A 16180-nucleotide genomic window follows, 5' to 3' on the forward strand; every position below is an offset into this window, starting at 1 on the left:
GAGACGAACAAGAAGAAAAAAAAACCGGATCAAAATCTGACCTTGCGTTCCTGAGATATCGCGCGCTAAATTTTGAGGTTTACCTGTAATTACATGTTAAACTGGATCTTTAAACGGCTGTAACTTTTTTGACCTTTCGATTCCTTAGTTGAGAAAACCGGCCACTCCCTGATCTTGAGGTTTGGTACAGTGGTTCCTTGGAAAATAATCCTCATTTATGATGCAGCGATCTTTTTTATTTGACTCGGTTCTCGAATCATGAGGTTAATCATGTCAAAAATTCGGAAAATTTTGCTGGTTAACCTCATAATTCGAGAAACGAGTCAAATAAAAAAAATCGCTGCATCTAATGTCTAGATAATTGTCCAAGGAACCACTGTACCAAATCTCAATATCAGGGGGTGGCTGGTTTCCTCAACTAAGGAACTGAAAGTCACAAAATGTGTTTTGAGATAGATGCAATTTAGTGTTTTCAAAATGTTGAATATTCACTGGAATGTATCACAGTTCGTTAGTTAGGACTTTCTATACACTTAACAACGTTTGCTTGATCAGACCTGGCCATCCCCTAAATGATCTTAGCCACTTTCAGTAGTTAATGTCCTTGTATTGTAAAAAATGAGGTTAACCAAGACTTCCTGTAAACACTTACTGCTTAAAAGTAGTAAAAAATTGGTTGTTAACCTCGCTTTAGACCATATTACACTGGGATTGGTTTATTAATATGTTATTATATATGTAGTAAAACATTTCCACAGTGTAACGATTAAGTTTTTGAGGTTAACATGTATTTGACTGGTCAGATATTCAAAAAATGAGAGGTTATAACCTCATTTTTTAGCCATTTACGGATAAAATCTTCTACTAAAATATAGTCAGTTCAAATCTCCTTTGTCACGTGATTATAGTTGTAGGCATTGTGATACCAATAGATACCTCACTGCGATATTGTGGTGCATTACATAAGTAAGAATCGTATGTATATTCCCTACGGTACCAAAATGTGATGGTTAACCTCATTTTTTCATTTTCCCAAGATAAAAGAAAGTCAATCAACATGTCATCTATTTAGAAATGTGTATACCGTAAACTAACGATGAAAATAATAGCTCTATCATTTGATCTATTCTCGCTATATTTAAAAAAAGAGGTTAACCTCATTTAATCACGTTTGGAAATTACTTTTTCTGATAATTATGAGCCTAAAATTTAGAGTTAACATTTGCTGACCGAAATAACAAAAAATTAGGGAGTGTAATAAAATATTAACCTCAATTTTATTAACCTCAATGTTGTATAGTCAATTTTGTGTAAATCGGTTAACCTCAATTATTAAAAAAAGTTAAGCAGCTACAAATATGTGAATAGCAGCAATGTTTTTGTCATCAAAAATTATATTGATTTAGAAAATAATATTTTGGTCGATGTTTTTGACCCCTTACCCCCCCCCCCCCCCCCCCCCCCCCTCTGGCCTTAATTTATTATATATTGATTTAAATAAACTCTGCAAGTTCAAATAATTATATACACGTGGCTATTATACACTATTATAAATATAATTCCGGACATGCATGACATAGATAATATAATCTTTAATAAAGCGTCACTGAAAATATCTTGTTGAAAATGCAAGGCTTTATCATGTTTAACTTTGTGATTCATAAATATTTGGAAACAAGAGTAATCAACATGAGTAAAAGTCTTGATGTATAAATTCAAATATGGAACTGTAACCTGTATGTGTATAATTTAAGAAAACATCTAATATAAAATTTTACAGCAAATCATTTGTACATAATAAGTAATGGTTTTTCTTTCTAGTTATATATACAACAAAACATATACCGTAAAGCATAATAATAACGAAAATAATAGGCGCCCCATTTCGTTGTCACATTTATCAAATCATTCAAGCGATCATGTCGTAAACTATCCTCCACATACTGATTAGCGATATGAAGATGATGAGTTCTTGTGGGACGCTTCACATCCATGCGTTTCTTTTGCCCTGGAAATGTGTTATTTAATAAGGGATCTGAAATGAATAGCAGACCATTCAACATGTTAAACATCTTTAACATGTTAAAGATGCCCCAGATAAGAACAGAATACTAGGGTTTTGTTGTTTAGTTAAAATCCGATTAGATCGTCAGTTATCCGAATTCCGGGTCAAAACGTAAGCAGGACCATAAGCATTACGTGACCTATGAAGCAATACTGTATAGTACTCTTGGGATTTGAGTACTTCTCACGTGACTGTTTAAGTAGTTCTGTAAAAGCTATCGATCAATACTCCACCTCAACCTTTTAGCAACTCTTGGTAATTCAACTTTAAGTTGAGATCCTGGAGAGGTTCGCTGTTTACCAGTCTCATGATGAGGTAATGATAGTCTCTACTAACGAATAATTATCCCTGTAATCAACTTTGAGTTGATCAAATGAATTGCCGGTTAACAGTTAATAAAAGGTTGAGGCGGGGTATTGGAAGTAATCAATAGCTTTTGCAGAAGTACTTAAATTAATCTCTGTTAGGAGTCGTTCACATATTGCGTAATCAAAATTTTAGCAATTCTTACCCCCTCCCCCTCCGTCATCTTTACATGTTATTACCCCCTCCCCCTCTGGCCTTAATAGTTGAATTACATCCCCCCCCTCGTATGTCATAGCTTTACTAGTTCTCAGTTTGTTGGTGAGGTTCGTCGGTTATGTCCCTGAGGCTTTCCTTTGTCTTTGTTCGTCAGTCGGTCTGTCTGTTTTTGAGAATCCCACATGGGTAACTGATAGGACCATTTGTTCTTTGTATTCTGGTTGTGTCTATCTGTCATGTGGAAGGGGAACTGTGGAGTATGGTCGTCAGAGGTAGGGTATTTGTAAACTCTGTACGGGTTAAACTCGGAGTGTCTTACTCTGGGAATGTAGCCGCGTTTTGTCATGGTGTTGGCTTCTTGCCGTATCATTTGAGCGTACTCCTCTGCCGCGCGGCCCTCCTCCGCTCGCAGTGCCTCCTCCGCAAGACGTTCGTCTTCTTCCGCTCTCCTTCGTTCCGTATTCTAGAGTGGTTACTGTGTTACAAACTTGTGCTTTACTTTCTGACAAGTGATTTTACATATGTTGATTGTTGATCAGGTAATCGCTGTAACTTAGAAATGATGCTGCTATTTGAGGTGTATTAAAGATTGACGTTTCACAGTTCGTAAAACTGCAAATCTGTCGTGGTCAAAGAGGATGAGCAACGTGAATTGGCAAAAAAATACGATTTTATATAAATACTACTTAGTCAGATTATCATAACTTGACAGTTATCTTCGTGTTATTTAAATGGTTTAGGCATTCTCACAACTCCGATACAACTGTCATATTATATAATAAGTTCGACATGTCTTTGGTGGGATTCATAACTAACGTTTGATCAAATTCTGCTTTCCAGGCCAAATTTTGCTCCAAAGAAAGTGTGATAAAACATTAATCACATGCCTTCTCATGCGATATCAACATTTTCAAAACTCGGCAAGCCTTGTGTTTGAAAATGTCGATATAACCCTCGGCAAGCCTCGGGAAATATCGAAACTTTCGCTAACTCGGCAAGCCTCGTGCCGAGTTTTGAAAATGTTGATATCGCATGTGATAAATGTATAATAATAGATGAATTGAAACAGCATGATTTAATTCTCGGGAATGTTTTTAAGGCTTATCACAATAATTCCAGCCATAAAATTTGCGGTTAATGATGAAACGTTTAAAGTGCACGGTTTACCGCTAGACCCATGCGATATTAAACCAAATTAATGAACCGTAATATTACAGTAGTATTATAATATAGACCTGATGATCAATCTCTCGTCTCCTCTCGTCCCTCTGTCTGGCTGTCCTCTCAGTCTGTCTGCCCGTTTCCTGGGCTAACAGTTCCATGTTATCTATCAGCTCCTCCCTCGCTCTCAGTGCTTCATCTTGTCGTGATCTCACTTCGTCTTGTTTCCGAGCGAGCTGGTCTACACGACCTGACAATTGTGTTGTTATATTATAGCACTGTAGAACCTCTACAGAGAGCGAAAACTGTTAAAGAGAGCTAGAGGTTCATATTATGTTCCCAATCTTTAATATCTGAAGCCTCTCAAATAAACTGCCAAGCCTCTCAATATACCCCACGTATTGCGTTGTGTTGAGATGGAATAATTCTTTCACAAATTATCTAAAAATGGGCTAATTTGATAGAGGTTTTAGAGCAGAGAACTTCTTGTTCCAGGACTCCACCAAGTTGTTCGTTTCACAGTGCAATCTCTTTGAGTGGAAACAGTTGATCAGATCCCAGGATATTATCGCTCGTGACGTTGTGCGATGTGTCATGTGAGATCATGCTCTCGTTTAACCACAAAAGCACCCATGGTGATTTATGACGTGAGTCGAAGTTATGTGTCATGTGACTCGATTCGGTAGTTTGAGTAACATGACACAAGGGCCAAGCCTCTCAATATACGCCACGTATTGCGTTGTGTTGAGATAGAATAATTCGTTCACAAATATCTAAACATTAGGCATATCATATATAATATCATTTGTGAGCATTGACAAAATATTAAGTGTTGTTTAAATCTTTATCCCAATGCCCATGAGATATAGAGGAATTTGTTTCCCTTTGAATCGATCAAACTAGATGAATTGTTGTAAATACTGAGATCAAACTATCAATCTACAGGCTATCGTCAAACATGTTGCAAGGCGTCATCTTCAGTGACATAAGACCTAAAAATTGTAAAAAGTTACTAAAACCCAAAATTCCTTTAAAAATCTGAACACTCTTAAAACGGTTATAAAGTTAAAATTAAGATGTTAGGAGTAAGGGAAGGCCAAAAAGATTTACAGTGTTAATTCCCAAAGGTTTTAAAGTCTTGAGTAGTTGAATATATTTATGTTCACGGACTTCCAAAGTTTTAGGACTAGAATTATCAATAATTGACACATTACAAATTTTGTTAAAATCTTCCCTTTGTCTAAAATCAGCAGAGGGAGGTGTTGGATAGGGTTAAGGAGAACATCAGGAAGGAAAGAGAGGTGCAGTTGGGTACGTTGGAGATGCAGTCCAGGTGGGGTAATTGGAGAGAGCTGGTGACAAGGACTGACATGAGCTGGCACACGCTCTTCAAGTATGGGGACTCATTAATCGGTTTTTTGCTTAGTGCTGTGTATGGCACGCTTGTTACACCAGCTTTAGCATCCAAGTGGAGCGAGGATGAGGATGGGATGTGCAAGCTGTGTGGTGACAAGTTGGGAACTGTGCAGCATATCCTGGCTGGTTGTCCTGTGGCACTAAGTCAAGGGAGATACCGATGGCGCCACGATAAGGTGCTTAAACAAATAGCAGACCAAGTTAAATTCCATTGTGAGCGGATAGTCAACAAGAGGAAGAGTTCTTGTGTCACTCGGAAAGCCATTGAGTTTGTTCCAGCAGGAGGGAGGTTTAAGGAGGTGAAGAGGTCGAAAGTCAGTGAGTTTGGGATTCTGAGTGGGGCCACTGATTGGATAGTATTAGCAGACCTGGATAAGCAGCTGAAATTCCCGTCGGATATAGCAACGACCAGATTAAGACCAGATTTGGTTCTTTTCTCGAAAGCTTCCAAGAGAGTAATCTGGTGGGAGCTTACAGTACCGTCGGAAGAGAGAATAGCTGCATCCCATGAGCTGAAGCTTGATCGGTATAACAGTCTACAAGCGGAAATACAAGCTAATGGGTGGTCATGTTTCAGCTTTGCTGTTGAGGTTGGTGCTAGAGGTGTGGTCGCAGCAAGTTTGGAGTGTGCATCAAGGAAGATTGGTCTGACTGGGAGAGCCCTCAAGAAGTTGGTCAGAGCTTGTGGGAAGGATGCAGCCCATTGTTCAAGATGGATTTATCTGCTGTCTAGGAAAAGAGAGTGGGAGATGAGAGCTGTTTGAGCTTTATGACTTCACCTAACAGCCAGAGGTGCCATAAGCTAACTCGTCGTAAATCGCGAGCTCTAGCAGGTATCCTCGGGTGATTGTCAGATCAGATGGTGGTCCAAGAGAGACTGCTGGGGCACCTGACAGAAAACCGTATCGCAATGAAAGCCCCGAAACGGTGTCAGGTTTGTGACTGAAGATTCTGATCAAGCTCAGGGTTGAGTCTACACAGTGTCGCCACTTGCCGATGCCAGTTGACGCGAGAAGACACTGATGTAAGTGGGAAGTTATGTCTAAGAAACAGCGTGTGGTTCGGGTGCCGGTTGAACGCATGTAAAAGGGAGGGTATATCCGTATTTCGCTGCTAGTGATGCAGTCCTTGGCCCGGTAGCTAAGGCTTCCCCGTTTCTCGCTCATTTGTGCTCCGATGGGCTTGTGACCTCTGCGGGGGTCAAGTGCAGGATGAGGGACATGGCCGACCAGGAGAAGGTTGTTTTTGGGAGATAGACTAGGGTTGGTTTGGTGTTGTGCCTTCGCAGTTTAACTGTATCTTTACCCTATGCTACTTTATGATACTGCTGGGATTGGCCAGCTACCGTGGGGTAAGGCCCACCTGATTTGAACAGATGCTACGCTTGGAATTGGCTTCTGGGTTGGGTTGAGATCCGTGCCTGCAGCGGTTACTGCAATAGAGAGGTGTGATGGGGTTTTAACGAGCGGAGACCTCAGTCCACATCGGTCCTGCGCCTCCTGCCTCTCTAAGGTTCCGGGAGTCCCTATTTAGGGACGAGTTGCCCGGGTGAAAAATAAAGGCTTTGTGGACACCCACCACGTCCTGCCACAAATCAGAAAAGGACTTATACAAACAGTCGAGAACTCTCGACCCCTGATTCTGATGTAGCAGAGGAGTTTAGCTGCGTGTGTGGTCGGCGCTTTACAACGGAAAGGGGTAGGAACATTCATCGAGGAAGGATGAAGTGCTCTTGGGAAGGGGAGCAACCGTTAGATGTTGCATCTGTAAGTTCGGTGGAGGTACCTGGCCAGGACGATAACCAATTGCCCCCTTTTGTTCTGGTCCAGAGCATTAGCCAGGCAGCTTCCCGGTAATTCGAGCGGCTGGGTGGGTCCTGGGCGGGATTGGTGTGGGTTCGTGCTCCTCGTGGTATGGTCTGAGATCTGGGGGTTGGCACGGGGGTGCGGCGGGGATGGGTGAGTGGTGCTGGCTGGAGGGACGGTTACTATTCATACCGACCAGCTTAAGCAAGTAAAGTTGTTTGCAGTCGGGACGGATGGGAACTTTGAATCGACAGTTAGCATTGCGATCCTGGCTCTTGTCAAACTCTCGGGCCTTGGACCCGTTTCTCGGGGCTAGCACGGGGGGTTTGGGCTCCCGCCTCTCGTCTGGGGGCTCCTGAACGCTTTAGAATTACTGGGATTATAAGTACGGCGGCGGAGTCAGTCCTGAGCACCAGAGCATTCGTGAAGACTCCGCCCACTTACTCTGATTTATCTGACTGTAATTCCTTTCAACCCACTTCTTGTTCGTGTCTTTCATTCTTGGATTGATTGGAACTGCAGCCTGGAGTCGGTTAAGTGACCTTGACGTGGTAAGGGGGCTTACTCGGCTTCACTCGACCTGCCGAAACTAAGCCGTACTGTCCAGCTGGGCATCACTGGACATAAGTCGCACGTGCACTTCTTTTGGCTATTTAACTCACCTGATCCTTCCTCCCTGAGCACTCACAGCTTTCATTCACATTGAGCTATAGGGTTTTTGAAGTTTAGGGTGTGCGCTTCAGGTCGGGCCCTTAATGCCGATCATTAGCACCCATTTTCCCTGTTTTATTGGGCGGCATTTCAACACTGTCGTCGTAGTATTTCTCAGCATCTTTCTACGATTCGCAGAAAGTGTTAAAACTCACGATACACCCTCACTGATCAACCATTTGCTTTATAGATCGTGGATAGAGTGTGCTTCGGCAAACACGAATGTATGTGCACGGACTCTTGGGTCTGACTCATGCACTTTGTGCACCGTCCACGAACCCTATAAAGTAATATACTGTAACAACACCAAAAACCAACCTTTACTACCAACAGTGGTGCCAACTGGAGGGACGGTCACTATCCATAACGACCAGCTTAAGCAAGTAAAGTTGTTTGCAGTCGGGCCGGATGGGGACTTTGAATCGACAGTTGGCATTGCGATCAGACCAACAACCTACTTTCAACCGACCACTTTTGACTCTCGGCAAGTCTCAATGGTCCAACCGACATACGACATTATTGTGTTAAAAGCTAAAAAAATCATATCTTCGCGCGGGTGCGCGCACCCACGTGAGAACATATGGTCACAAACAAAAGATAACAACAAACACAATTTCACACACAAACGTCTATTGAGCGGACTGTGGGAGCCATGTTCAGGGAAGGTCTGGCGGGGGCTGTTTGTCTGGAAGGGACCATGCGTACCTTCTGGAGGGCCAGCTGCTGCTACCCGACCCTGTCCAACTCCTCAGCGCCCCACCGGCAATGATAGGTCATAATACCTGTCTAGGGGGAGGGACGGCTTCCACTCCGCGCAATGACGCTCAAACTAGCACAAAAAAGAAGAGACGCCAAAAAAAGTTAAAAACTACTATTGCAGCACGCAATAAGCAGTCTGAAACTTACTCTGTCACCCAAATTAATCTCAAACGCAAGTTCAATGCATGGAAAACCCTCCTTATCAACACTCACGGCCGGAGAAATCCAATCATTCTTGCAACAGAACCGTACTCTAATAACAAAAACCTAATACCACCCATCAATAAGGATCTCACCCAATATTACTACAAGGTCGGGGATAAAAGACCCCGTGCCGCTATTGTACTGCACAAAAACCTGACAGTAAAATGTTGGGAACTTACACAATTCACAACACCCGATCAAGTGGCCATTAAAATCCAACTCAGCTCGACAGAACTCATTCTGGCAGCTTCGTACATGGATATAAATGGGCCGGTACCGCCACAAGAAACATCACCTCTAGCAAAATACGCAAATGATAACAACATCCCGCTCATTATAGGGTCGGACACCAATTCCCACCACACCCTTTGGGGGAACAAGGCATGCAATAAAAGGGGAGAGGAGCTTCTTGACTTTCTCTCCTCCCTAGGGCTGTCATGTGCCAACAAAGGATCATCCCCAACCTTCCTCAACTCTCGAGGCCACAACTCAATTATCGATCTCACAATAACAAACCAGTTGGGAGGAGATCTCATTAGTAACTGGCATGTTAGTGACCTTTACTCCAACTCTGACCATCGCTATATTATGTTCGATATAACTACAGGGCCAAAGAAGGAACCCAAACAGATCCGACTAGTCAAAAACACTGACTGGGACAGATTTGATGAGATCCTATCGAATAACCCCAACCTTAACAACACACAAATCAACACTACGACTGAAATTGATCACAAAATAGACATAATCAATACTGCACTAAAGGAAGCCTTCGAGGAGGCATGCCCCATTACTTACATCTCAAGTTCCGTCCGCAAACCCCCCTGGCTAACTCAAGAAGTAGAGGAAGCACAGAGGGGAATAAGACAAAAACTGATTACTGCCCGCAAAAAGAAGACTGATGCCCTGTGGCTCGCTCTCAGAGAGAGCAACAAACAATACAACAGACTTATAACCAACTCCCAGCGTAATGCCTGGAGAACTTTTTGTCAGGAAACAGAGTCTGTTAAGGAATCCGGAAGGATGAATAAGATTCTGAAATCCTGTAACGACAACAAACATACACTAGAAGCCGTTTACAAACCAAACGGAGACATCACCAAAAATGCAGAGGAGACATTGGAGGTCATGACACGAACCCACTTCAAGGATAGTGTCACTGATCCGCCAGTGCCTCCACCTGGTCCTCTACCAATCACCACCACCTTACTCAATACCATCTACAGCCCAGACAGAATCGAGGAGGCTCTTAAATCCTTCGATCCATTGAAAGCTGCTGGACCCGACACCCTCAAACCTATCATCATACAGAAAGCTTGGACACACATCAAAGACATCACCAGAACCATTATGACAAAAAATCATGAAACCCAACACATTCCAACTTTGTGGAAAGAATCCCTTGGAATCTTTCTCCCAAAGCCTGGAAAAACTGACTACAACCAACCAAAGTCATTTCGCACTATCACCCTTTCTCCAGTGATGTTAAAACTACAGGAGAAGGTGATACTGTGGCATATGCAACACGACCTTAATATCGCTAAAGACATCAACAAACGACAATTTGGCTTTAAGAAAGGATGTTCAACCGAAGCAGCCCTTCATAAAGTTACTCACACCATCGAGCGCAGGATAGCTAAGAAGGGATATGTCCTAGGCGTCTTTCTAGATATAGAGGGAGCTTTTGATAATGTCTCTTTCAAGGCTATTTCTGACGCTATCAAGACCACGAAAGTGGATCTGGCCACAGCACAATGGATTATCAACATGGTAACTAACAGATTCATCACATTAAATCATAAGGATAAGTCGACAAGGGTTCGGATCCGGAGAGGGTGCCCTCAAGGTGGCATCCTTTCCCCTTTCCTCTGGAACCTGGTAGTCGATGATCTCCTGGCCTACACCGCAAGAGACATACCAGGTTATCTGCAAGCTTTTGCAGACGATCTGCTCTCTCTAGCGGAGGGGAATGATTTAGACATCATCTGGAACAGAACACGCAAAACCATCAACACAATAGAAAAATGGTGCCAAACCAAAGATCTATCCATAAGCGCACTCAAAACACAAATAGTCATGTTTACCTGGAATAAGAAATGGACACTAAGACCTGTGGTGGTGGGTAACACCACTATAGGTCTATCCAAATCTGCCAAATTCCTAGGAGTGACCCTCGACAGCAAGCTCAATTTCAATGAACATATCACCAATACCACCAAAAAAGCTACGGCATCCCTTATGCAATGTAGAAGAGCTGTCGGCCCCACTTGGGGTATGAGCCCTAAAACATGCAAATGGATGTACACCGCTGTCATCAGACCTATTCTATCATACTGCTGTAGTATATGGATTAGAGCAACCCAAACAGACACCAACGCGAGGAAGTTCAAACGAGTTCAGGCATTGGCATTGAGAATGATGTCTGGTGCCATGCCTAGTACTCCCTTCATCGCACTGAACCACCTCACTAACACTCCAGATATCATACTTTTCCTGAGAGGTGAAGCAGCAAAGGGCACAGCCAGGCTTCAAGCCTATGGAAGCCTAACCCTCGAAACTATCGCCCCCAGAAAAGGTACCATCACAACTCACACCACTATCAACAAAAAATTCATGGTAGATCTCAACATACCACCCAAAGCAGAGAGAGACCTATCTATACCAACCATGATGCTTGAACGACGCTTCACGGTCACCACTCCTGGAGCTGACAACATTGGATATAGAGGCTCACTCCAAAACACCATCGACAACATCCCCAGTGAAACCATCACCTGCTACACAGACGGGTCACGCACAGACTCAGGTAGCGGGGCTGGTTATATTATCACCACAGACAACAACAACACTACACTAGATGAAAGATCATTCAAGCTTCCCGATTATTGCACCGTTTATCAAACAGAACTCATTGCCATCATCGAAGCTTGTAAATATCTATCAACTTATACAAACACACACATCATCATATGGTCAGACAGTCTCTCCTCTATTCAAGCCATATCCTCACCTTCAACGAGGAGTAGGACTACTAGAGACTGTTACGACACCCTCAATACACTCGGATCCACTAACACCTTAGAGATCAGATGGATAGCTGCACACATTGGATTGTGGGGTAATGAAAAAGCAGACGAGCTGGCCAAAAATGGTACAACCAGTGAATCCACTTTGAATTGCCCAATTCCACAATCTTACATCAAACGCCTGATCAACGACAAAGTCACAAAACTTAATCAAGAATCATGGATTACTGATGGTCCCAGACACACTAAACTGACACTTGGACATAAAAACATCAACATCATCAAAAATCTCAACACTACACTCAGTAACAACAGACAAAATTATAGAACTGCAGTGCACCTCATCACGGGACATTGTGGCCTCAACAAACACCTACACACCATTCGCAAATCAGACACAAGTGCTTGTCCTAAGTGCGGCGACGAAGAGGAGACTGTCTCACACTTTCTCGGACAGTGCCCGGCTATTGCCCAAATAAGAGGTCAATATTTCCGGGACTACTACCTCTCTGTCAATGACATATTCGACAACCAACACATCTCCACCATTGTCAACTTTACAAACCACACTAAACGCTTAGCGGTGCCAGAGGAGTTGGACCAGACAGGTGTAACATAGCGACTACTTTAACGCCGTCTTGTTTCGCCTCTCTCTTCCACACTCAACCACCACTTAAGCGTTTATCTATGACACACCCCACAACACTTACCATCATCCTTGATTACACATCTTGATTCCACTGGCATCCTCCCACAGGACTGCCATACCCCAGAGGTAGGCAAAGCATTCATATGCTATCCTCTCGTGGGCCAACCAGGCCCAGCCTCTCTAAAAAAAAAAAAAAAAAAAAAAAAAAACCACGTCCTGCCACAAATCAGAAAAGGACTTATACAAACAGTCGAGAACTCTCGACCCCTGATTCTGATGTAGCAGAGGAGTTTAGCTGCGTGTGTGGTCGGCGCTTTACAACGGAAAGGGGTAGGAACATTCATCGAGGAAGGATGAAGTGCTCTTGGGAAGGGGAGCAACCGTTAGATGTTGCATCTGTAAGTTCGGTGGAGGTACCTGGCCAGGACGATAACCACAGTGCCAGGGATATCCAGGCCCTTCTTTCAAAGAGTTCTTCTATTGACCCACCTGCCCCTAAGAAGCCCAAGGTGAAGTGGCCGGCCGCAAAGGATGAGAGGTGGGTAGAGTTTGATGTGAGTGTTAGTAAGAGAGTGAGACAGGAGCAGAAGGGGAAGCCATTCCAGGAGAAGATGGTGAGCCATTGCGACACGGTGTATGATGAAGGTGTGAAATGGTTTGGGCTCGTGATGGATGGTGCAGAGTCAGGTAAAGGTTTCAGGTTTGCCAACAGGAGACAGGAAGAGATTGATAAGTTGGTCATTGAGAGGAGAGAGCTGAGGAGGAAAGCCAGGAAAGCTTGTTCCCAGTCTGTAAAGGAAGGTTTCAATGCTTTGCTTAGAGGCCTGGCAGAGAAACTGTGTAAGTTGAGAAGAGCAGAGGCAAGGAGGAAGAAGCAGAGAGAAGTGAGGAGACAGAGAGGTGGGTTTACTCGAGATCCTTTCAAGGCTATTAAAGGTATTCTTGAACCAAGCCCTGTGGGAGAGTTAAAGTGTAGTAAGGAGGAGTTAGACAACCACCTGTCTAATACGTATAGTGATGCCAGTCGGGCAGTTCCTCTTGGCGTTCTGAATGGGTTACCTGAAGCAGCTCCTAGCCCAACTGTGGGGTTTGACATCAGGAATATAACCAAGAAGGAGTTCGACGAGGTTGTTAAGAAAGCCAGAGGTAAGAGTTCACCTGGTAACAACGGCATCCCGTATACGGTGTACAAGAGGTGTCCAGGAATATCTCAGAACTTGTGGCATGTGCTGAGAGGAGGCTACAAGGCTGAGGAGTACCCAGACAACTGTAGGTACTTTGAAGGGATCTACATTCCTAAGGCGGATGGAGATTTTGGACCCAGCACAGGACGGCCTATATCGCTAGGAAACATTCAGGGGAAGATATACCTCGCTGTGTTGGCGAAGAGATTAACCAACTTTGTTGTCGCTAACGGGTATGTGGATCTCTCTGTTCAGAAGGGTGGAGTTCCTGGTGTACACGGATGTACAGAGCACTTTGGAGCTATGTGGGAGGTGCTCAAAGATGCTAGAGTTAAGAGAAAGGATCTCAGTGTTGTCTGGTTAGACTTGGCGAATGCTTACGGGGCTGTTCCACATTTACTTATTGTGAAAGCACTCCGCTTCTATTATATCCCCGAGAAAGTTATCAACATCGTAATCAAATACTTCTCGGAAGTTTACGGAAGATTCTCCTCTAAAACAGTGACATCAGAGTGGCAGCAGTTCGAGATAGGAATATTTATGGGCTGTGTCATCTCGGTGATCTTGTTTGTGCTATGCATGAACCTTTCTGACGAGTACTTGAAGATGAAGGTACCCAGGAGTGTCGAATACATTAAGGATGGAACAGCTATACCACCCCTTAAGCTATTTATGGATGATAGCTGCCTTACCACGGCTAAAATGGTAGATATGCAAACCCTGCTTGATGTTTATCAGGAGTTCGTTGTGTGGTCAAGGTTCAAGCTTAAGTCGTCTAAATCTAGGGCACTAGTCTACCAGAAGGGAGTGACAGTGGAGTGGGTTGTAGAGAGTTCAGAAGGTAGTCAGGCGAGGTTGCAGCTTAGCGGGGAGGTGATCCCGAATGTATCTGAGAAACCAATCAAGTTTCTAGGGAGGTGGATTCGGGCAGAAGGAAAGGACAAAGCTATAATCGAGGAAACACACGAGGATCTCATTACATACCTCAGTAGACTCGATCTTAGCTCCCTCACCGGCCTGCAGAAATGTTGGGGGTATCAGTATATGGTCCTTCCAAAGATGAAGTGGCCACTTGCCATTTATGATATTCCTATCAGCACTGTTTCCCGCTGGGAGCAAACAACTAACAGCCATCTCTGAAAATGGCTAGGAGTGGGACACACGCTTAGTAGCTCTTGCCTGTTTAGTCATTCATCCAGTGTTGCTCTCCCCATCGACAGCCTAACCGACACTTGGAAAGTAGAAAAGTGCCGTCTCTTGCAGTCATATCAAACATCTCAGGATGCTTTGATCAGAGCGGTGCAACCCCAGGTGCGGTCTGGGAGAGTTTGGAAGGCAGATGCTCAGCTTCACGAAGCTGAAAGAGACTTGGTGTGTGAGTCAGTGCGAGGTATGGTGCAACCTCTTAGTAGAGCGGGAATTGGTTTCGGTGATTGGAAGAAGCCCTGGGAGAAGATGTCAGAAAAGGAGCAGCAGAGGGAGGTGTTGGATAGGGTTAAGGAGAACATCAGGAAGGAAAGAGAGGTGCAGTTGGGTACGTTGGAGATGCAGTCCAGGTGGGGTAATTGGAGAGAGCTGGTGACAAGGACTGACATGAGCTGGCACACGCTCTTCAAGTATGGGGACTCATTAATCGGTTTTTTGCTTAGTGCTGTGTATGGCACGCTTGTTACACCAGCTTTAGCATCCAAGTGGAGCGAGGATGAGGATGGGATGTGCAAGCTGTGTGGTGACAAGTTGGGAACTGTGCAGCATATCCTGGCTGGTTGTCCTGTGGCACTAAGTCAAGGGAGATACCGATGGCGCCACGATAAGGTGCTTAAACAAATAGCAGACCAAGTTAAATTCCATTGTGAGCGGAGAGTCAACAAGAGGAAGAGTTCTTGTGTCACTCGGAAAGCCATTGAGTTTGTTCCAGCAGGAGGGAGGTTTAAGGAGGTGAAGAGGTCGAAAGTCAGTGAGTTTGGGATTCTGAGTGGGGCCACTGATTGGATAGTATTAGCAGACCTGGATAAGCAGCTGAAATTCCCGTCGGATATAGCAACGACCAGATTAAGACCAGATTTGGTTCTTTTCTCGAAAGCTTCCAAGAGAGTAATCTGGTGGGAGCTTACAGTACCGTCGGAAGAGAGAATAGCTGCATCCCATGAGCTGAAGCTTGATCGGTATAACAGTCTACAAGCGGAAATACAAGCTAATGGGTGGTCATGTTTCGGCTTTGCTGTTGAGGTTGGTGCTAGAGGTGTGGTCGCAGCAAGTTTGGAGTGTGCATCAAGGAAGATTGGTCTGACTGGGAGAGCCCTCAAGAAGTTGGTCAGAGATTGTGGGAAGGATGCAGCCCATTGTTCAAGATGGATTTATCTGCTGTCTAGGAAAAGAGAGTGGGAGATGAGAGCTGTTTGAGCTTTATGACTTCACCTAACAGCCAGAGGTGCCATAAGCTAACTCGTCGTAAATCGCGAGCTCTAGCAGGTATCCTCGGGTGATTGTCAGATCAGATGGTGGTCCAAGAGAGACTGCTGGGGCACCTGACAGAAAACCGTATCGCAATGAAAGCCCCGAAACGGTGTCAGGTTTGTGACTGAAGATTCTGATCAAGCTCAGGGTTGAGTCTACACAGTGTCGCCACTTGCCGATGCCAGTTGACGCGAGAAGACACTGATGTAAGTGGGAAGTTA

The 16180-nt window shown here is 44.1% G+C and overlaps 1 protein-coding gene across 1 annotated transcript in view; it reads right to left on the bottom strand.

The window, feature by feature from the left end:
• Positions 1-1511: 1511 nt before the first annotated feature.
• LOC134811459 (trichoplein keratin filament-binding protein-like) overlaps positions 1512-16180 on the bottom strand; it is a 36897-nt gene continuing 22228 nt past the window's right edge. Inside the window, exons 12-14 of the mRNA XM_063818294.1 lie at positions 3823-3998; positions 2907-3050; positions 1512-2008 (exon numbers count right to left, since the gene is read on the bottom strand). Coding sequence (XP_063674364.1) covers positions 1985-2008; positions 2907-3050; positions 3823-3998 — 344 coding nt within the window. The 3' untranslated portion in view covers positions 1512-1984. The remainder of the gene's footprint in view (positions 2009-2906; positions 3051-3822; positions 3999-16180) is intronic.

This window comes from Bolinopsis microptera, chromosome 2 (assembly GCF_026151205.1).
Source record: "Bolinopsis microptera isolate Bmic1 chromosome 2, MBARI_Bmic_1.0, whole genome shotgun sequence".
Lineage (NCBI taxonomy): Eukaryota > Metazoa > Ctenophora > Tentaculata > Lobata > Bolinopsidae > Bolinopsis > Bolinopsis microptera.